Source organism: Euprymna scolopes, chromosome 43, assembly GCF_053919585.1.
Source record: "Euprymna scolopes isolate OS-2025 chromosome 43, ASM5391958v1, whole genome shotgun sequence".
Classification (NCBI taxonomy): Eukaryota; Metazoa; Mollusca; class Cephalopoda; order Sepiida; family Sepiolidae; genus Euprymna; species Euprymna scolopes.
The window spans coordinates 49,744,392-49,767,292 of NC_136524.1; the positions used below are offsets into that span (position 1 = coordinate 49,744,392).

General features: G+C 31.0%; 1 protein-coding gene across 1 annotated transcript in view; it reads left to right on the plus strand.

Moving 5' to 3' along the window:
• LOC145268340 (ubiquitin-conjugating enzyme E2-17 kDa-like) overlaps positions 1-22,901 on the plus strand; it is an 84,891-nt gene that overhangs the window by 12,494 nt on the left and 49,496 nt on the right. Inside the window, exon 2 of the mRNA XM_080123848.1 lies at positions 5,405-5,483. Within this exon, the coding sequence (XP_079979974.1) occupies positions 5,405-5,483 (79 nt within the window). The remainder of the gene's footprint in view (positions 1-5,404; positions 5,484-22,901) is intronic.

A 22,901-nucleotide genomic window follows, 5' to 3' on the forward strand; every position in this document is an offset into this window, starting at 1 on the left:
CAAGAAGCAACCACAGAATTCGCGCATAAGCCTGACGAATCCTATAGTGGATGAAACGCAGAATATTCAGTGTAGCTTAATCGCCATATATATTTTATAAATTACTATATATATATATATATATATATATATATATATATATATATATATATATGTATATATATATATATATATATATATATATATATATATATATATATATATATATACAAGAAATGGTGACCCGTTGAGACACCCACTCAGCTCTGTTGAGTCAGGAAAAAGTGAGTTTCCAAAACCACTTGAGTGTAAAAATAAGGAGAGCAGTGCTTGTGCAGAATGGTGGATTTTGAAACAAACATTTAAGATGGAAACATTATTATGTATTTATGTTTCATGCCTAAATTAGTATAAATTCCAAATATTACGAAAAAATAGTCCAATATAGGATATGCTAGATCCAGTTTTTACAAAAAATCATCCAAAATAATAATCGGACATTTTGTATTTTGAAATGGGGGAGTGTCACATTGATCGATTGTGGTTACCTCCCTTGGATTATGAGGACTTTTCCACATTAAAACATACGATTAAACAGGATATTTTTTTTATTTTTACTTGTAATTATTTTTCTATTGGATCAGTTTTTTGTCACTTGTTTTAATCCATGCTTTGCTTCTTTCGATATAACACAACTATATAATGTTTCCACCTGAAATGCATTGAAAATCCACTATTTCTGCACAAGCACAAAAAAATTCCCCCTTCCCCTGCCACTCGATTTCTGTTCATAATCTCTCTTCCTTCCTGCTATCCCTCTCCTGTCAGGTATCATCTCGCATAATTAGATAGGGTCTGGTGCATCATAAAAGGCTGTAAAAGAATGACAAACTCTTACCAAGGTTTCTTTTCGAACATGTCAGGACAATGGTTGCCAAATTATTGGACCTAAAATGGCAGCTTAGCCTGGTAGCATGAGGTTTCCACAATTGTTGATTGAACTGGAGTAATGAGTTCAAGATTTAACAAATGGAAATTCAAATTATTCAAGATGAAATCTCTTCTGGGTTTGTTGGCTCAAATGCAAGAAGAGCAAATTATTTTGTTGGGGGTAAAAGCCGCCATAAAGAATTTCGGACAACATAAAAAAATTGTAATTGTATTGGTGTTTGGATAGGAACTTGTTCTGTAATACAAAAATGGTGTGCAGCATCCAATACATTGTTGACTGTTCAACATTTCAGCGACACTTAATGAAATACAAAAATGGCGGTTAAATCTCCCACCTTAATTAACCTTCAAACATTGAAGAGTAGTGGTAAGAGAGGTTTAAATTGTGAAAGGAGGAAGGACAAGTGTGAGTCACATTTCAATTACAATTTCTGACCCTCCAGCTATGATTTGAATAGTACTGTACTTTGTGATGAAATTTCCTTTTTACTGATAATAATCTTCATTTAAATTTAAATGTATATGTTTGCTTTGCTGATAGATATCTTGAGTTTAATTGTTTTATTACTCCTGATTGTTAGTAGATGGAGAGAGGTGGAAGCAAGTACGACAAACTCCATATACACTAACAGCAGAAAGATAAAAATGATGCAGTAAGAGGGGTGGGTGGGTGGAGTATAGTGTTGGGAAAAGGGGCATTGGCCGACTCCAAATCTATGACGATGATGAGATTATAGGTCGTAACTCCTTTCCTTAACAAGAAAAAAAAAAAAAAAGTCAGCAAATAGCAATGACTCTGGAACAATTACAAACATTTAAAATAATGATTTTTATGTAACCAGAAAGGGTTAATTTTTTTTTTTGTGTGAGATATGTACAAGTCATAGTCCTTCTTGAATGTGCATGAAAAGATTGGAGTCCATTAGTAATGTGGTGAGATGTGTATTTTAATTAGACGAAAGTTTGGGAACATCATTCAAGTCGAAAAAGAAATATTGCATACTTCTAAAGATTTTGCTAGAAGTTTTAGTAACTGAAGAAATTCTCTGAGACCAGGGAAGTTATTAATGTCAGTGGAATTTTATGAAGAAAACCCTGTAAATGCGAAATACTAGGAGGGAAAAAGTTTATGAGCATAAAATATTCGTCGATTGTTGTTTGCATAAGGGATCAGGTACTTTATCCGTTTACATTTTTTATGACAATTTTACTCGTGCAAATTTTTAGATAGGTAGGAGTCCATATGGCTATAATTTCGAGCAGCGGTTGTTCAGCCTGCGCAAAAATGTCTGTAGATCATAAAATCGTTGCTGAAACTGTTTTACTTTTGGCGCGCTACTGCTTATGTATGGGCTTTCTCAAATGTTCCAACCCATTCACTGTCTACATACGCAAATAGATAAAAATATAGTTGCATGAATTTGTATGTAAATGTGACGCACCACAGCTGCGTCTCTTACAGGCTAACAGCTTTGCATAGACAACCAGTGACGAAATCAAATTGTTCCTGAAAGGAATAGATTCCGGACGTATTGATTGTTCTGTTTATGTAACGAGCGCAATTGATAATTGATTTAGCTGGTCATTACAATAGACTGGATTTAGTAAGAGATAGATCACTTGATAAATTAATGGCAAATTATGACAATTAGAACAATTGATGTTTGTACAGTTTGATCAAGCCATTAAAAAATGAAAATGTCGAAAAAAAGTTATATTGTATGCATCTGTTTTGGACTGAAGATCTAAAAAAAAAAAAATTTCACTTAATCTTATCGAGTATTTTTTTTTTTTTTTTTCACAGCGGAAAAACAGGTTTTTATGATAGTGCACTTGCACTGAAGGTAGCCATGTTTGGATTTTTAGAATCCGCCATGGGGAGATAACTCAGTCTAAAGCACCGACAACCCCCTCCTCATTTTAAATAATAGCTTTTCTTCTTAAAAATCGAAACATGGTTACTTTTCAATCGGTATCATGACAAATTGTTTATTTTTCGCTTGTAAAAAACAAACAAAAAACAAAAAAAAAAACCCAAAAAACTACTTCATAAAATTAAGTGAATTTTTTTCGGAGAACTTCATTCCATAACGAATATATACAATATAACCTTTTTTTTTTTTTCTCGATATTTTCATTTTTTAATGTCTTGATTAAACTGTACAAGTACCGAGTAATTAAGACGGATTTTTGGTGCAAGGTCAGAATTTAACCTAATTAAAAAAAAATCAATTAGATTGAATTCAGTTTTATGGTATACATCACGAAACGAAAATGTCATATTCCAAAAATAACGTAAATTGGACAAATATTTTTTTTTAGCTTAGAAAATCAAATTTATGATGAAGCGAGAACGGTGTATGACTTGATCCCCCCCCCATATTTAATAAAGGGGGCAACTCAATTCGAACTACCGTGATTTTAAAATCAGCCTTATACTGGCTATGACATACTATATGAAATACTATTAGCTGCTAAAACCAGAAGAAAAAAAAAATACTTGATCAATTTACGTGATTTTTGGAATACATTTTCGTTCTTTAACTGGTAGTGGTACGACGTACATCATAAAAAAGTTTTCTGTATTTTTTTGTTTTTAAATTAGGTTAAATTCTGAATAAGCAACATTGTTTTTTACAAACAATTCAATCACAGTTTTAAGCGTGTATTTTACGTTGTTAAAACTATGAGTGAAAAAAAAAAGGTTTTAAGAAACAACCAATGATTCACTAAGTTTTCGCATAATAATCGATTTAACATTTTTATTATGTAAAAATAAATATATAGAAACGTATATATTACAAAATATTGTCTATAATTATGTTTTGTTTATTATCATTAAATCAGTAAACAAAATCAAGCAGTAAGGTCAGAGTTAGTTCCCCTTGGCAAAAATCAGATAAAAAATTATAAAATATTAAATTAAATCAAAATTATTTTTATTTTAAAAATGCGAAACCAAAAAAAATAACACAAAATAATTATAATGAAAATACACTTTTGTTTTCATTTTTTCCCACAATGCGGTCCGAAACAACTAGCAAATTGAGCCAGGTAACCTACTCCTCTTCTCTTCTTAATAAATTTATTTTATTTAAAAAAAAATGGAAAACAAAAAATCAACAATAACAAAAGAAATTAGAATAAAAAATATTTTTGTTTTAATTTTTTTTCTCGATCTGGTTCAAACTGCTAGCGTATGAATCGAGGCAGGTAACCATTTCCTCTTCTTATTATCGGTCGTCTAACATAGAAGAAGCAAGGTAGGAGGTGGAGAGACAGGATTTCCAGCTCACGTGACTGTCACGTGCTGCCAAACAACAAACGTAGAAGCCCGGATGCGTTGCGTCAGATATAAAAGGAGGAAAAGAATAAAGAAAAGGGGGAGGCGGGGAGCTTAAAAGGAAAAGAAAGAAAGAATAGGTTAAAAAAAAAGATGAGGAAGGGAAAGAAAAATGAAAATAAAAAAGGAAAAATAGAAAAAGAAAGAGGGCTAAAGCGAAATAAAAAAGAAAGAAAAATAGGTTAAAAACGTAAAGGAAAAAAGAAAATAACAAGAAAAGGACAAATAAAAGAAATAAATAAAGAAAGGTATAAAATAGAAAAGTGATATATAGAAAAAAGTTTCTGAGTGGGAGTGTATATATATATATATATATATATATATATATATATATATATATATATATATATATATATATACTAAATACATATGATAATATAATAATATAATTCGAAACTACGACTAATAAGAAGGAGAAGAGGAAAATGAGGGAACAATAAATAAGTTAAAAGAAAGGGAAAAAAGAGAAAGAGGAAAGAAAAGACAAGGAAAAGAGAAGAGAAAAGAAAAGACAAGAAAACGAGAAGAGAAAAGAAAAGACAAGAAAAAGCTCTCAACTCAGCCAAAACAACACACCGAGTACTTTTGATTCAGTAAAATTAGACATTTTTTTAGGTTTGTTGCAACTACTAATACACAACGTAGTAGAAGTAGTAGTAGTGGTGGTATTACTACCGATACTACTAATACCCGCATCATCATCATCAGTAGTAGTAGTAGGAGTAGTAATATTAATTATAAACTACTACTACGTTGGAAAGTGCGAGATTAAAAGAAACTTGATAAAGACGCACAGACTGAAAGAGTTGGGAAAGGAAGGAATAATTAAAGAAAAAAGGGCGTTTTTAGTTAAAGGAACCACTCCACCAAACGTTTCTAGTCTTTTAAACAGTACGACATGTATTAAATCGTATATATGTGTATATATATATAAATATATTTATATAAATATACAAAAGAACAACAACAACAAAAAACATACTTGCAGATAACACAAAACACATACCAAACAAAAAGGGGTTGTCAAATTAGTGACTTTTATTTCCTTTTTTTTTTCTTCTTCCTTTTTCTACTTTCCCTTTTCTCTCTTTCTCGCTCTCTCTCTGTCTCTACAAATTATTTTCCCTACAGATAAACAGAAATTCCTTGGAGAGGCTTCCCAAGATATGGCTACGCCGGCAAGGAGACGTTTAATGAGGGATTTTATGAGGTACGTATCAAAAAAGGAGAACTAAAAACACTCCTAGAAACGCTATATTATAAACTGTATTTGTGTGTGTTTGTATATATATATATATATATATATATATATATATATATATATATATATATATATGTTTCTAGAATGGTGGCCATGCGAAAGTACTTTTAAAACCTTTAAGCTGTCGAGAAGGCCAACCCTAACCCATTATTATGGTTAACTTGGAAAACAAAATCTCTGCAGTAGACCACTATTCTAGAATATACCTCGTTTTTGTTTATTTCTCTTTACAATATTTACAGTTGAACTTATATGTTTTAAACGGTTTCATATGTACTGAGTGTATATATATATATATATATATATATATATATATATATATATATATATATATATACACATGCACTGCTCTGCTCTACTGCTCTATGACTATAGTGTACTATTTGTTATAAAAGTCATGAGTGTTTATTTTTCTTAAATTTATATTTGTTCAAACTTGATCTTCTTGAGAAATTTTCGTTTTTCCTGAGAAAGCCGTATATATTTTGTATAAAAATAAAAAATATAACTTCCTCAAAGTTGATAGTGTGTGTTTCTTAGCAAAAATAAATAAATAAATAAAATGATAAACATCGTCACAAATAAAAATAACTGATGTAAAAAAGGTCTTATAATTTATATTGATTGGCTCAAAGGAAGTCTAACAGAATCTCAACTTTTCTGTAAGCTAAACAAACTAGAAACCTATATATCAACTCTACTATTTTTTTTTTTATCGAAGAGCACTATTGAATCGAATGTTACGAAACTCTGAAATCCAATGTTACGAAACTAATAATAAATCTGAAGTTCTATAATAGTAAGTTTTAGAATATATATATATGGCAATTAAGCTTTATTGCCATATATATATTTTATAAACTTACTCCCTAGCTCTATTCACGTATTGAACACTATTGAAGTAAATACTGAAATTATGTACATTTTATGTAGATACATGAAAATATGTGTGTATGTATGTATTCAATATGGCTACTTTTATTTATTTATTTGGTGCGGCATCATTGTTTCTTTTTCGTAAATTATATTTTTCAACCTTGTCTACTTGATGGTTTTTATTTACTTTTGTAATTTATTTTTCTAATTTAATGTCTTTAGTTTCAGCTTTCGTTTTATGTGGGTCTTGTTTGTTTTAGACCTAGAAGGTCAAACAGTCTTCTTTTCTGAGTTAGGACACAGGTGCCTGTTTTATACATACCGTAGTATTTATTGGACGGATATTCTTAATCTCTATTTTTAAACTAATCAAATTGTATAACCACTTCTCATGTTTTTCGTATTTACATAACTATGATTACACATTTTATAAATAAACATTGTTATAGTAAACATAAATGAATACTGCATAGAAAAATAACTTTTAAAATCCAATTAAAAAAATACCCAAATTAAATCCACCCCAATGCATTTTTGTTTCTTTGTAAATAGAAGCCATTTGGATCTTTTGTTACTTAGTTAAAAAACAAAACAAAACAAACAAAAATCAAAGAATGAATTACTTTGTGGCCTTTAAAATTTGAAAAGGAATTTAGAAGCTTTTAAAATGGCTTTAACATTCTTGGAAAATGCTCTATTAATTAAAAAAATTAAAAAAAGATTGAATCTATTTACATACAATAATTTTATAAATATAGATTGAAATAAATAAATAAATAAACGATACTGTTAATAATTAAATTTAACTTTCAAGATCTTTTTTTTTTTTAATAAATTGATTACGAGATTTAATCTACCAGAAAACATTTCGTTTTTTTTTTTTTTTTTAAACAAGTCGGACATTTTATTTTGTCAATAAAAAAGAGAACAAACCAGTCTGAGAACCTTCGAAATTTAAGAGCATTTGACTTGACGAAATCCTGTTTAAAAAATAAAACTAAAAAATCCTGATCAACGCCATATAAATTCCAGCTAGTTGTGCAATAACGCTTTTTAAATAATTATTTTTACAACCTCCTAAATGTGTCTGTTACGTAATAATCTAAAATTACACGTGTGCTGCAATATTTTATTTATTTATTTATTTTGCTGGGGATCGCACTTTCGAAACCACCCATTCTAAAAAAATTAAAATGATTACTTATATTGTTAATCTTAAATTGTTTTCGGTCACAATTATATTTAGAATTACATTTAATGGAAAAAAAAAGAAAAATGTATGATCTACGTACTCGCACGGAACTATTGCATATTCCAAAAATCACGTTAATTGATAAAGAAGTTTTTTGTTTTGTTTTTTGCAGAAAATCATGTTTTACGCTTTTATTTAGGAATTTTAAGGGTTAAACTTATTCTGATCTCGATAGTTTCAATTTAATTGTCTCCTTATAAAACGTAATAATAATAATAATAATAATAACTAATAATATAGAATAATAACTAATAATATAGAATAATAATAATAATATATTATAACTAATAATATATAATATAACTAATAATATATAATATTATAACTAATAATATATAATATTATAACTAATAATAATATATAATATTATAACTAATAATATATAATATTATAACTAATAATAATATATAATATTATAACTAATAATAATATAACTAATAATAATATATAATATTATAACTAATAATAATATAACTAATAATAATATATAATATTATAACTAATAATAATATATAATATTATAACTAATAATAATATATAATATTATAACTAATAATAATATATAATATTATAACTAATAATAATATATAATATTATAACTAATAATAATATATAATATTATAACTAATAATAATATATAATATTATAACTAATAATAATATATAATATTATAACTAATAATAATATATAATATTATAACTAATAATAATATATAATATTATAACTAATAATAATATATAATATTATAACTAATAATAATATAACTAATATATAATATTATAACTAATAATATATATTATAACAATAACTAATAATAATATATATTATAACAATAATATAACTAATAATAAAATATATTATAACAATAATATAACTAATAATAATATATAATAATATAACTAATAACATATAACTAATAATAATAATTATAATAATAATAATATATAACTAATAATAGTTATTTCAGTACGGATCAATAAGTGCAGTCAGTGTTTCTTAGTGACCATGTAAAATGTTAATTCGAATATAAATACAAGTGTCTGGCTCTTAACCTTGTAAAATTCTTTGGTTCTTTTACTTTTATTTTTACGTAAAAATTTAGGTATCGCTCCAAATTTATGAGTATGTTTCAGTTAACTAGTTATAACTAAAGACATACCTAAATGTTTATGTAAAAATAAAAACTATATATTGCTCTACCTTGGTATTGAACACTCTTGAATAAACCTCATTATGTTCATTTGTTTTATCTCCGAATTATAACACTGATTTTTACGTCCGAAAACCTTATTGCTAATTGACAGCATTATTCACCAAGAACTCTACTACTTACGCTGAATTCGACGCACTATCTTCATGTCAAATCAATTTAATTAGCTTAATCAAGTTATTTTGAATTTTTTTTTGTATCCAGATTAGGGTACCAAATGTTTTTTGTTTTGTTTTTGTTTTTTTAAGGAAAAACAAACAAACAAAAATAAACAAACAAAAAACAAACAGGGGGACATAACTCAACTTGCAAATTTTCTTAGCATTTAGAATATTGTTCACGAATATATATGTACAATTATTGGTAGTACGTGATTACTTTACCCCTAAAAAAAAATTGTTTTATGAAATAATTAAAATGTGAAGAAAATATGACGATGAAATTATTTCGTTATTAAATTAATCAATGCAATGCATTGCTAATTCAATTATCCGGTTTTGTCTTTTGCTTCATAAAACTATCTATTCGAGATAATTACTCTTATTCTTAAATAAATTAAATTTAGTTATTTTAACGTTTTTTATTGTTTGGAAATCGTAATTGTTTTTATATTTTATTACCAGTTGTGAGATTTTATTTATTAGTTTTTTTTTTGTTTGTTTGGTAAAAGAACAAACAAACTTGATAATGATAAAAAAAATGCTGAAAAAAAATAAAACTCAAAAACTGTTGCTCCTTTATTTAGCTAATCGATTTAACTGTTGACAATTTGATAAATGGATTGAAATTGATTTGAGATCGAGCAATCTCTTTAAGTTCCGTATTTACAATTTACTTCAAATGTTAAAACTACGAAAAGTTTCAAGTCATTGTAAGTTGTGTACATTTTCAGTTTAAAAAATATTCCAAATATACCTCAGTCTAGGGTTAGTAAGTTAAAAATATATGAAATTTATTTGTTTTTTATAGAAAAGTTAAAATAAGTATAATTTTGATCAATATATTATTATTTTTTTTATTTATTTATTTTTTTTTAAGTGTTAACACTTCGAATCCAGCAGTTTGTGTGCGTTTTAAACGTCCTAAATTCTTTTTTAAAACCCTCGTTATTCTATTGGTAATAGTTGTGATTGTCCAGTGTACTCTACTCATTTTGATTTCCGGTTTCTGCTCCGCGGACGGGATGACGGTGACAAGCAAGATATGTAGGGACTGCCAAAACAATGTGAAAAAAAAGTAAAGCATGATTCCGTGACGTCAGACTTGTGTTACCTATACGAACTATGGAAAAGCAGAAGCGACTTAATGATTTTTTTTTAATCTTTATTTATCTTCTTCAAACTGCAATTAATAATTAATCTTTGTTATAATTTTGTTAGGTTTTAAGATTTACGCAGTTTAATGATTAATAGTATTATAAACATTTGTATATTAAATATGAAATACGGTTTTACTGAATGGTCATTTGATTAACTAGCGGCTTCCATACTTTTGTTCGGTAAAAAGAGACAAACAAACGGTGGGGGCTGCAAAATGCTTAATATTTGTGCAATAATATTTTCAAATCGGTTTTAATCTGGTGATAAAATAGCTGACAAGAGTCATGTTTATATTAAAACTTAAAAGTAAAAACAAAGTTTAAACATAATTAATTAAAATCTATGTTGTAACGGAACATTTTAAAATAATGAAATTTTAATCGTTTTAATCTTTTAAAAATTAATTAATTTTTAAGAAGTTTCTTTTTCTTGGCAATTAAACTGATTATAGTATATATTAATTAGAAAAAGAACGCTATTAAAAAAAAAAAACATTAAATTTATCATTTTTTTAATTGCAACTTCAAGGTAAGTTTTTGTTCACTACGTGTATTTAAATTTAAAAAAAGTAAATATGTTTTACTTATTTGAACTCTTATGTTTCATAATAAATAGAAATTTCGATAGATATATTTTGTTCAAATTTCGAAAAAAATAAATAGAGGGGGTACACCCACTAAAGAAAAATATTTCCCCTCGTATATTTTAGGGAAACTGCATTTTATATGTAATTTCATTCTAAAATGGATAAGTATTGAACATTTCACGATAATCTGATCATTAGTTGATTTTTGCTAGATTTATTAAACACGGGTATGTTTTCAGGTTCGGAATGCTTACTACATGGAAATATTATTTTAAAGCGCCAATTATGTAAACATGATTTTCGTCTTGCAATTTTGTTATTTTCGTACAATGAAAAAAATTTTTTTAAATTATTACTAGTTTATTTTGCCCTTCTTTTAAATAGTGCAAAAGTTATATTGATAATATTTATTTATAATAAAGTTGGATTGTTTTACATATGGGTGGGTTATTTCTGTGGTGACTTTTGGAGGTGCCTAAAGATGTGGTTTCTTCTGATTGATGATTAGGTGATGCAGAAGTATAAGCGATACGAAGTTGGTAGCAAAGTATTATCATTATTATTGGCTCACAAGGAGCTTTCACACAGGTCATCAAAGATCTCGTCTTGAAAAGAGCCTCTGGTGTTCCCTGGAAGCTGAGTGACAACAAGTCTCTCCAAGTTTCCAGTATTCTCCACCTCTTTCGATAACATTTACAAATAAATTTGCATTATTGCAACAGCTGCTTACCATTGATTTCTCCTTGGCAGTAGCTATTGGTTTTCACTGGAATTTTAGTGGCAATAAGCCTTCCCAAGGTCCCAGTTCTCTTCAGGCAGAGGTCTGGTCAGTTCCTCAGTCTTTCCTTCCTCCTTGATTATTTGGTTATTTGGTCTCGCTCTTTTTTGGGAGGGGGGCAGTGATGGGGGTTGGTGGTTCCATGTGGCGCTTCATGTCTTGCCTTTGCAGCAGTTTGTCTGGCCTGCACTTGTTGCTCATGTATATTAGTCTCCACATTCAAGGGTTTCTTTTAATATTTCAGTTGTTTTCATTATTGTTATTCGTTGTATTTTTCCAGTCATTCCTTTGATTCCAATTTCTCCCATTCTTTTTTCAAAGTTTTTTCAGGATTGTTCCTAGTGCTCCTACTATTATAGGTATTATTTTGATTTTCTTCATTTTCCATATCCCTTTCAGCTCTCTGGCTAGCTCTGTGTATTTGCTCTGTTTCTTTCAGTGGTCAGCTGGAACAGCAAAGTCTACAATTTAACAGGACTTTTCTTTCTTGTTAATTATTACGACATCTGGTCTTCTAACTTGGATGGGTTTATTAATTTGTATGTCCATGTCCCATAAGACTTTGTGATTCTCGTTTTCAAGTACTGTTGCCGGATTATGTTTGTACCATTTGTCTGTGCGTTCGAGATGCAGTTGTTTGCATGATTCCCAGTGTACTACCCTTCCCACTTGGTCGTGTCTGGTCTTGTATTCCTTTTGGGTCAGTTTACTGCATTCACTTACTATATGGTTTAGCGTCTTGTTGTCTGCATTTGCTGTTTTGTGTTTTGTCGATCTTTGCTTTGATGTGGTTAGTTCTTATTGAGTTGTCTTGTGCTAAAGTTATTAGGGATTCAATTTCTCGGCTTATGTGTCCAAGTATTTTTGTTATTTTCATCTTTTGTCATCCTTATGAATCTTCCGTGTAGTTGTTCCTCTTTCCACTTTTTTTTGTTTTTGCTTCATCCTTTTCTCTCTGTTTTCTGTTTTATTGATTTTTTTCCCGTGTCTCTCACTGCCATGATTATTCTTTCAGTGTTTTGCATTATGTATTTTTGTGGGGTTTTTTTTTGTGTCATTCACTCAGTTTTCTATACAAACCAATCCCCTCGCACTGTCTTTCCTTTTTATGTAGAGTCGAGCAACATCATCCTTCGGGTGTAGTGCATGGTCATGAGTTTCCTGATCTTCTGATCGAGCTGTCTCAGTTCTTCTTTCGTCCACCCTATGAATGGTCTAGAGTATCTTATTAGTGACACTGTACATGTATTTATGCCTTTTATTAGGTTTCTGCTATATAATTTAGTCTCAAAGTTTTCTTGCTCTCCTGAGGTATTCCTTTCCAATTCTCTCTGTTACTTTGATGGTGTCTGCTTCCTGTACTCCCAGGTATTTGTAGGCATCTTGTTTCCCTAGTGCCCTCATCTCCATTTAGTTGGGTACTTTCTGTCATCTCTAGTTCTCCCTTTCTGATAACTAGTAGTGCACATTTTTCCATACCACATTCCATTTGGATATCCTGACTGGAGATCCAACTTTGGATATCCTGACTGGAGATTTAGTAATGTCTTTAGTTCATTTTTGATCCTTGCAAAAAGTTTCAGGTCATTCATGTACATCAAGTTGTTCGTTTTTTCCTCCGTGTTAGAGAACTTGTATCCGGCTTAGCTGTTTTGCAGTATGTTGTTCATCATGGCTAAGCCATTAGCAATAGACAAAGGAATGCATAAAACTTAGAAATGTCACGATCATTACACAATGCTGAACTCCAAAAAGGTGACTGTAATACATGTTCACTCATACGATTCTGAAGGCGACACGTTCAGGACTTAATTATTTTTGGTTATCAACTTTCTTTACCACGTTTTTACAAAGACTTTTGTGTGGATTCAAATGAGTTCTTGAATTTTTTTTTTTCCAATTGTATTGTGACAACGTTGTATTGTAAAACAGCAAAAATTTTTGTTCGATTATTATTTTTAAAAACACAATTTGAAAAGCAAAAAGGAGAAAAAATAGTTTCATTTTGCAGCAGACAACTCCACCTTTGTAAACACGAGGTGAAGAAATTTGAAGTTGCCTTATTTTTTGCATAAAATAAACAGTGAATTCCTTTTTAATAAATAAAATAGTTTTGAATTTTTTAGTATCATAAAACATATACTACTTCATGGAATATTTATTTATTTTTATTTTTTATTTATTTTTTTCTTTTTTAGAAAATTAAAAAAATTTTATCTGACAGTTTTCTGCTAACTTCGTGTTGCCTATTTTTCTGCATCACTGATGATTGTCTTCATCTCAGATAATGTGAAAACTACCCTTCTTCCCCATGCTAAGAATGGCTTTCTTGTCCGCCTGACCATATCTAAATTAATTATCCACTAAATGAACAGCAGAAACCGGAAGTAAAAGAATAGATAATCTTCTATAGATATAAAAGCGAAAATGTTTGTGTGTTTGTATGTCTCGCAAAAACTTTCGACACAGGCCACGGATTTTCGCCAGACAGGTATCATTCTAAAGCTCAAACCTCTTTTTTAAGAAGTTTTTTACCCTCCCCCTACACACACACACTTCCAAACACCTGGGCAACACCGGATACCCCCTGCTAGTCTATATATATATAAAAGCGAAAATGTATGTTTGTATGTGTGTTTATGTGTCCGCTAAAAACTTTCGACAGACACAACGAAAATTCACAAACTCTGTATCATATTGAAGCTCCATCCTTCGCCCGAAAAATGTTGAAAAATTGGCCAAAAACGTTCAGTTTTTTCACCCCGAAATCGACAATTATCGACAGGGGGGGGGGGGCAACAAAAACAGTCCTCTTGTGACGACGACCGGTTCTATGCATGCGTCAGATGATGTCATAACCTGATTTACTTTAAATAGTTGAAGAACTGACTAAATTTCATGTATGTCGCCTTAGCTCAGTTAGTTAGCGCGTTGGTTCATTATCTAAACGTTTTGGGTTCGAATCGTGGTGTGAGATGTCTTTTTTTTCTTTTTTTTTTTCGATTTTTTAAATTTAAATATTGAACCAGTGTTATTTAAGCCATTTTTCATGTAATGTTCGTTTTTCTGTTTTTTTTTTTTTTTTTACTTCACTTATTCTTAGCGACACTCAAAAACACTCGTGTACCCACCGATTTTTTAAATTTTAATATTGAAACAGGCTTATTTAAGCCATTTTTCACGTGTTTTTTTTGTTTTTGGTTTTAATGTTCGTTTTTCTGTTTTGTTTTTTCGATTTTTACATTTAACATCGTTTGTTTGCCTTACGTTAGTTTTTTTTGTGTTTTTTTTTTCGATGTTTTGATTCCCCCAACTTAAGTTTTAACGTTTTTTTTTTTTTTTACTTCGCTTATAACAAACAAACCTGGTCATTGACCTCATTTGCTGAATAGCTAGTTTACGTCGTCGTCGTCGTAACGCTCTACGACTTCCGTGTGCACCTGTCAATTTGGTTCTTACTTAAATAAATTCAAACCTCTTTCAGTAACTCATTCTGGCTGGCCGAACGTTCATGTTTTTTTTTCACATTTTATTTTCAAACTTCGCCTCAGGCTTCGTTTGTATTTTTATTGACTTTAAAAAAAAATCCCTGGTTCCCCATGTTTGTTAGTCTTTCTCGTATAAATAAAGCAAAACTGATTGAAGCAAATGCAACTCCCTGGCCTTCCAGCCGGGACATTTAGAAAGGCAATTAGCTTTGATCAATGTGGGGTAAACCCTTAATATCAGACAATTGCTATTCATTTGGACACTGCCAGAACTCTCCCTTTTTCTGGGGAGCTGGCTTTCCTCAACATGGTGGGGAAACAAATAATTAAAACTGCAGAAAATGTAAAGCTTAACTGGCCTACAGCCAGACCTTCATATCTGCACCTGCATAAACTCATTCACTTAACTGCAAGTCAACTTTTTGATTGACATTGTTAAATTTGAACGCTTTTCAATTCTTGTGGCGTCATAGTGTAGCGGTAAGATGTCAGCTTTTCTTTCACTTTCTTTTTCACCTTCGCGTCACGGTTCGAGCCTGCCTGCCTATTAACACTTTTTCTTTTTTCTCAACACACCTCCAGACACCAGGGCAATGCCGGGCACTTCCACTATAGCCCAATTATTCGAATTGTAATCTTAAAATAACATTGCAATTTATTTAAGATATTAGACTGAGTGCCAAGCATTGTCCGGGTGTTTGGAGGCGTGAGTTGAGCAAAAAAAAAGTTGTAGTAGGCAGGCAGGCTTGAACCCGTATAGCAAAGGAGGAAAAGAAAGTGAAAAAAAAAGTGACGAGTTAGCTGTTGTGCCCATTGCCAAACCGAAAGTTACAGGTTTAAATTAAGGCTAGACAATCAAAAAGAGAGGATGACTTTTGAAAATATCTGCGAAAAAAAGTGACCCCTCCTTATAGAAAAGTGCCCAGTTGAGAGTGAAGAAATTAGTGTATTTAGCCAATTATTTGATATTTGTCGTCTGAAGGTTCGAGCTTCAAAATGATACTGAACTCATGTAAATCCGTCGCCTCTGTTGAAAGTTTTAGGCAGATATACATACATACATACATACATATATTTAAACAAACAGGTGAGATTTAAAAAATTATTTTTTTATTTTTATTTTTTTATTACATTTTCACCCCAAACAAGGCACATTGTCACTTTGGTTTAGGGAGCTACTATCAGGGTCATAAGCTACTGGGGTACTATGTAGGGAGTTGGGCAGTAAGATGTCTGACCACATTACACTTGAACTTCTGCATGTCAGTACAGTTGGGGAAGCAAGGAGCCGGAATAGAATTCTAAAGTCTAGCGGTTCTGGGGAAGAAACTACTGGAGTAGAAAGCTCTCCTACATCTAGGGATCTCAACTGTGTAGGGGTGGGATTTTGCTGCTTGTCGGGTTTGTTGAGGGTATTTACGTTGTGGGGGCACAAGTGCTTGCAGTTCGTCAGAGCATTCACCATTAAAATACTTATAGAACAAGCAGAGAGATGCATAAGTACATTGGTGAGACAGAAGCTGCAGCTTAGATGACAGTTCAGGACCTATCAGGGGGTGACTCTTTTTTTAACCTTGTCTAGGTGCCAGAGACTAGTAGCAGATGCACCAGCCCAAATATGACAATAATACTCCATACGTTGGCAAATGGTGGCCTTATAGAGGTACAGGATACTTTCGGGCATTAGTAGCTTTCTAGCATGGTAGAGAGAGCTTACCTTCTTTGCAGCAGTCCTGGCAATGCTCTCAATGTAATTGTTCCAACTCATGTTTTCTGTGAACGTTAAGCCGAGGAGTTTAAAAGAAGTACTTTCAGTAATGAATCTTTAGCCATTGCTATTGGTGGTAGAGAGGGTTTATTGTAAATTATTGCGAGAAACAAGTTTAGTCTTGGTAGCATTGAATGTGACCATCCATTTTTGCCCTCGTTCTACTACAGATTGAAGATCATCCTCTAATGTTTCTGCCATTTCCTTAGATATGTCTTCATTTGTTTTCCTGTCGTGCCTGTTCTAGAGCAAGTTGTCATCAGCATATATACCCATCTCGGAGGCAATTTTGTCGGGGAGGTCATTTATGAATATTAGGAATAATAAAAGTCCAAGGATAGACCCCTGAGGCACTCCCACATTTATATCATATTGTTTAGATGTACGACCGTCGAGGACACCTTGGATTTTTCTCTTATCTAAGAAGGATTTAATCATGTTTATTCGTCCAGTGATACCGTATGATTTGATTTTCCTGAGAAAACCTTCATGCCATACCCTGTCAAAAGCCTTAGATTTATCTAGAGCTACTGCTCTACTCTCCCCTGCTTTGTCCATTGAATGGTATATACGCTCAGAGATTACAGTTAGAATATCTGCTGTGGAATGGGCTTGTCTAAATCCATATTGTTGGTCGGTCAGAAGTTAGCATCTGTAAGGTGATGGACTACGACTTGGTTAATTATGTCTCAAATATTTTAGCGAAAAGTAGGAGGAGGCTATTAGGGCGATAATTTAATGTCAGTTTTTTCGCCAGAATTTTTGAAAACTGGTACCATAGAAGCAGTTTTCCAGCAGTCTGGAAAGCAAGATTCATTAAGGCATTCGTTGTAAAGTTTGGAGAGAACTGGAGCTACTTTGGTGGAGCATTTTCTTAATAGCACAACTGAGATGAGATCAGGTCCACATGCTTTTGAAGTGTCAAGGTTTTTTATGATAGCATGCACCTGAGATGGGGTGATTTTCAGATCGTCTAGCGTGGCGTCTGTCCGCAAAGGAAAGTCAGGCAGGTGGTGGTTAGCAGGGTCCAGTGTGAGGTTGAAGGCAAACCGACTGGCAAGCAGATTAGCCTTCTTGGTTGCTGAGCAAACAACCTCATGATTGTTGGTTGTTGATTGCCCATTATTTACTACACTGTTGTAGATTTTCCAAAAATCATGGGTTCCTAATTTTTGTGCTTCAGTGCGTTTTTTGGTGGTTTCAGTAAATTCTCTCTTAGCTGTCGCTATTTCTTTCTTACAGTTACTTCTAGCTTCTATATACTTCTGTCTGTTTGAACTGGGCTTATGTCGGTTAAATCTGCGGTACGCATGCTGCCTTTGTGCAATGGCAGTTGCACAAGTAGAAGTAAACCATTAAGGAGAGTGTGGCTTTATATTATAGATAATATTTATGATTGTTTAAAGAGTATTTTAACAGCATTTGCTTGTACTCTGAGAAACTTGTTGTGCTGGTGACTACTCGACATGAATACCTCCAGCCGACTCGTCAACAAAATCCCAACCTTTCACTGTAGAGGTTGTGACCTTTATAAATAGGCATTGGTAATGCCCCCAAATGCTGATGGGGCTTAATACTCCAAAAGCTTCTTTACTTGAACCCCTAGTCGTAGTTCCCTCTTTGACCCCGGTTTACTTGACTGTATCAACATGCAGGAGTTGAAATGTAATGTGAGCAAACATTTCGGTGCCCCCCACCCCGAGCATGCCCTCCCCCTCCACCTTGTAGATACAGTCCTCTATTTCCCAGTAGCTCCTTGCATCTCAGTCTTGTTTTAGGAGAATGAAATAAAAATAAAATAAGTTATAAATATTGGTTATAAACAAAATAGTTATTTCTTTACTCAGAAGTCATATCACAGTGACTATGTAACAGTAATTTTTTAGTGGAAATAGGTTACAAATGCCTAAGTACAGTCAAATAGATTGTTTTTTTTTTAATTATTTCCTTAAAATAAGTTATATCGGTTATCCCCCCTCCCGCAAATATATATATATAAAGATTTATACATTTTTTTTTGCGTTTCCATGATTGAATTGTTGATTTTTATTCCAATATTAAAGTTAGTAAAAAAAAAATCTATTAACCTCTCTATAAAAAAAAATTTTACTATTGTTTTTGTTGAGCGCATGTTAGGAATAAGGACGAAAATTGAAATATTGAATTTCAGTTAAAACCAATGTATCTACTTAATTATCTTGAAACTATCCAAAAATTATGAAAAACGGCAAAGTATTTATTAATGAAAATAATTTTCAAAGAAAATAGTAAGTTATACTTAAACAGATACCTAGGTATGTGCAAAATGAATGCCGATGCTCAAAATATATAAACATTTTGAGCCCCTCCATTTACTTAAAATTTCACCATAAATCAGGCGATTAACCAATTGTAATGAAATTTTCAGGATCACAAAATATAATGAACCCATGATTTTTATTTGAATCTTAGTGGAAATGTATTATTTTGTTTAAACAAAAAACATCTTTACTAAAGTTATGGTTTTCAATAGTAAAAAAAAAAAAAATGAATGAATTTATTTTGGCTTTATTTTATGAAAATAAAGCATCATAAATTTTAGCATAACATAATTTTTATATAATCTTGAAAAAAAATTTTTTTTTTTCATTTAAAAGCAGAAACATAGAAAAATTATTAAATTAAAGTATGCTAAAAAATTATACACACGTTCACGATAGGAATGTATGGATGCACAGCTAGGGGAAAAAGGAAAGAACCCCATCCCCCTTTAACTATCTGACATCATTTTCAGACGGCCTTTTGACTTTCTGACATTTTGGGTTTCCGTAGAATTCACAGTTATATGATTTTTCGTTTGTTGTGAGTGAGCGAAGCCAGAATCTCTTGCTTTTGGGGGCTAATTAAGCTTTTTTTTTCTTTTTTTTTTTTGTACAAACAAGGTGTTTTTTTTTTGTTTTTTTAAAATTATTTAATTCAATATCTTCGAACTTTACTGTATTAATTATCCTTGAAATAGACCCAGAAAACTAATATTTATCTTTTGAAAAGATTTTTACAATGAATTTATTAAACTTCAAAATTTAGCGGAATTTTTAACTTCCGCATGTCGCCAGGAAAACATTTTTCATTATAACTTTTTTTTTTTCATGTATACAAATATTTTTTCCTTTTGGAAATTCACTCGAGGCTTTAATCTTTCAAATACAATCAAAGTAGTCGGAGACCTACAAAAAAATTAGGATAAACCGGCTTTCAAAAATATGTCCCCCTATTTTTATTCTATAATTTTTGGCTGTACTTATATCATACTAAACTATGAATAACTTCCCGTGTTTAAGTTACATTACAAAAATAAGAATGGCGATCAATGGATCGTGAACTCATGAAAGTATGTTTTATGTAATAATGCAGTTCCATCCATAGCACTTGAGCCCCTGGAGGGGCATAGGCCATCTACAACTTTTGTAGATGTTTTTGTAGCGAGGAGTTCTTTTTACAGAATGAGGGTACTGGCCCCACGCCCAACCTTCCCAGAAGGTACATAGAGCGCCTAGCCTTCCTAAATGGTCACCCATCTGGTACTGGCCAGGATCAACATTGCTTAACTTCGGTGATCTGGCGAGAACCGGTGTGTCAACGTGATTGTGCCGTACTTTAATAATGCAGTTATGTGTTATTAATTGCGATAACATTGCTTTCAGGTGAATTGGCATAAAGGTTAAGTAGATAATATTGGTTTTTAATGGAAACTCAATCTTGTAAATTTCGATTTTTGTTCTTATTTTGAACATGCACATTTTGTTGCTACATTTTAATTTGCAATTTTTTTTTTTTAATGCAAATTGAATATTATTATTGAACAAGGTCTTTCGATGGGAGAATATGGGATGTTTAACTTGGAATTATTTCTAAATTGTCCAATATTAGTAAGAAAAAGTAAACTCATTTTAAATTGATAAAAATCTAAATTTTATATTTTTGCTTGTGTAAAGCTATGTTTTCGTCTGTCTTCTGATGCCTATTGATGACGTTTTTAACTTTTTAGTTTCTGAGTTTATTTATTGTATTGCATACAAACAATTATTACACGAGATCGTTTTAACTAGTAAAATGGATGTGCTGGGTTGAATAAGTAATACTCCTTCCACCAGTTTAAGTAAAAAAAAAAAAGGCCACCTACATGTGATAATTCCACCTAATGCTTAGCTTGCAAACAGCACTTTGCATATGCAAGGTGTCTGCTCTGTAAGGACTTGCATGTATCAATTCTTGTTTTTCTTTTTTGTGTGATTCATAGAACCTTAGATGCAAAAAGGAAGAGAATCTTAACATGGATTACGTTTTTCTGCATTCCAAATTCTTTTAGTTTTAATGATTTTTAAAAAATTTACATTGCAGTTTTAGATTTATTACCCCCCCCTCCCCCCCCCAAAAAACCCCCCCCCCCCAAAGATTTGGTTTGATATCTGCTATTCCTTTTTTTCCTTTAAGGGAATTTGGTATTTTGTTTTGCTGTTAGAAAAAAAAAAAAACGTAGAGGGACAAGGAATGCAAATTAAAAACTTGTTATAAGTAGGTGTGAAAAAAAAAAAATTAATGAAATCTATCTTATTTTGTTAATGATTGCAACTGTAATGTTAAAAGTACAAATCAAATAATAAATGTATAAAATATTTTCGAAAGCAAATTTCGGACGCCAAAATTGTATGCAACAAAAATGTTAAACACAGACATAGTTTTTTTTGGGGCGGGGCGGGGGGGGGGCAGTTTTGTTACATCGAAAACAGTGATGTAAACGTCACATCAAACTCCGTATTGAAATTTTCATGTCTTTGCATTATTTGATATTTAAAAAAAAAAAAAAATAATAACGGGACAGAAATATTTATATTATTCTTGGTGCTAGCACACTTATTGGTCCGCGCTATTTTTAAATAACATTTTCAAGTTAAATTAAAGTTTTATGATATCTTTATTTTTAATAAATTGTTAGGTGAAAGTACAGAATAGTTAAAAAAAAAAAAAAAACACCCTCCTCTCCCCGTGTTAAGAATGGCTTTCTAAATGATAATGTTATTATTTCAGCACGGTAACAGAGGTGCACTAGTACCTTATTCTTAAATCGTGTTATTAGAATATTACAGTTGATGATTAATGTTTGACGGTTGGGGAAAAGCATGTAAACTGTTATTGTGTGTGTGTGTGATGTCGCTAAATTAGGTTTGCGGGTGATATGAGAACAATAAGGTATTAAAAATGTTTCTTTTCTTAAACATCATTACATGTTTGTGTAAAAAGTTCATTTATTTTATCCATCAAAAACTCGCAACATGCACGATTAAATATGTGTAAACATTCAATAACGCAAAAAAAAAAATCAACATGACTTCCAGTTGGCATTTCATAGGCCAAAAGCAGCCTTGACTTTGCGATCAAAAACCAAGATCGAATCAAAACAGAACGAATCGGCGGGACCGGCGAATCTGTTTAGTTCGTATCTTTAATCAATTTATGCGGAGAGAGCGAGAGCATAGAATAAATGCATCGCGTGCATTTATTCTACATAAAATGTTTTTCATTTTAGATTAAAATAAAATTTTACTTAAAAATAAAAGTTTAAATTATTTGCCATTCTAAAGTATAGAAAAAAAATGAATTCAAAATAAAAATTGTTCAAAAGTTCTTTAACTTATTTATCATGTTTGTTCTTGCATTTATTCTATATATAAATAAAAATATGAGTTATTTAAATTGTTGTGAAGTACACATAATGCAGCAAAGGGTTTCGAACTTATTTGTGCCACTCACTCTCCCCACATAAATTTGAAAAACAAGTAGTGTCAAATGTTATGTGAGAACAAAAAAAAAAAAAAAAAATTGGCGGTCACGTGAACGGTCACTTTGAAATCTTGATAATCGCCCAAAAATTGAAATTTAAACAAAATACTGGTAGAAACTCGCACAATAAATGTCAATGTAAAATTTATTGGGTTGGTTGTGAGGGGTTTGTTTTACAATAGACATTAAACCGAAAAAATGGTAAAAAAAAAAAAAAAATCAAATAAATGTTATCGAAGGCAAGATAAGTTACACTTCTACCTAGCTGGA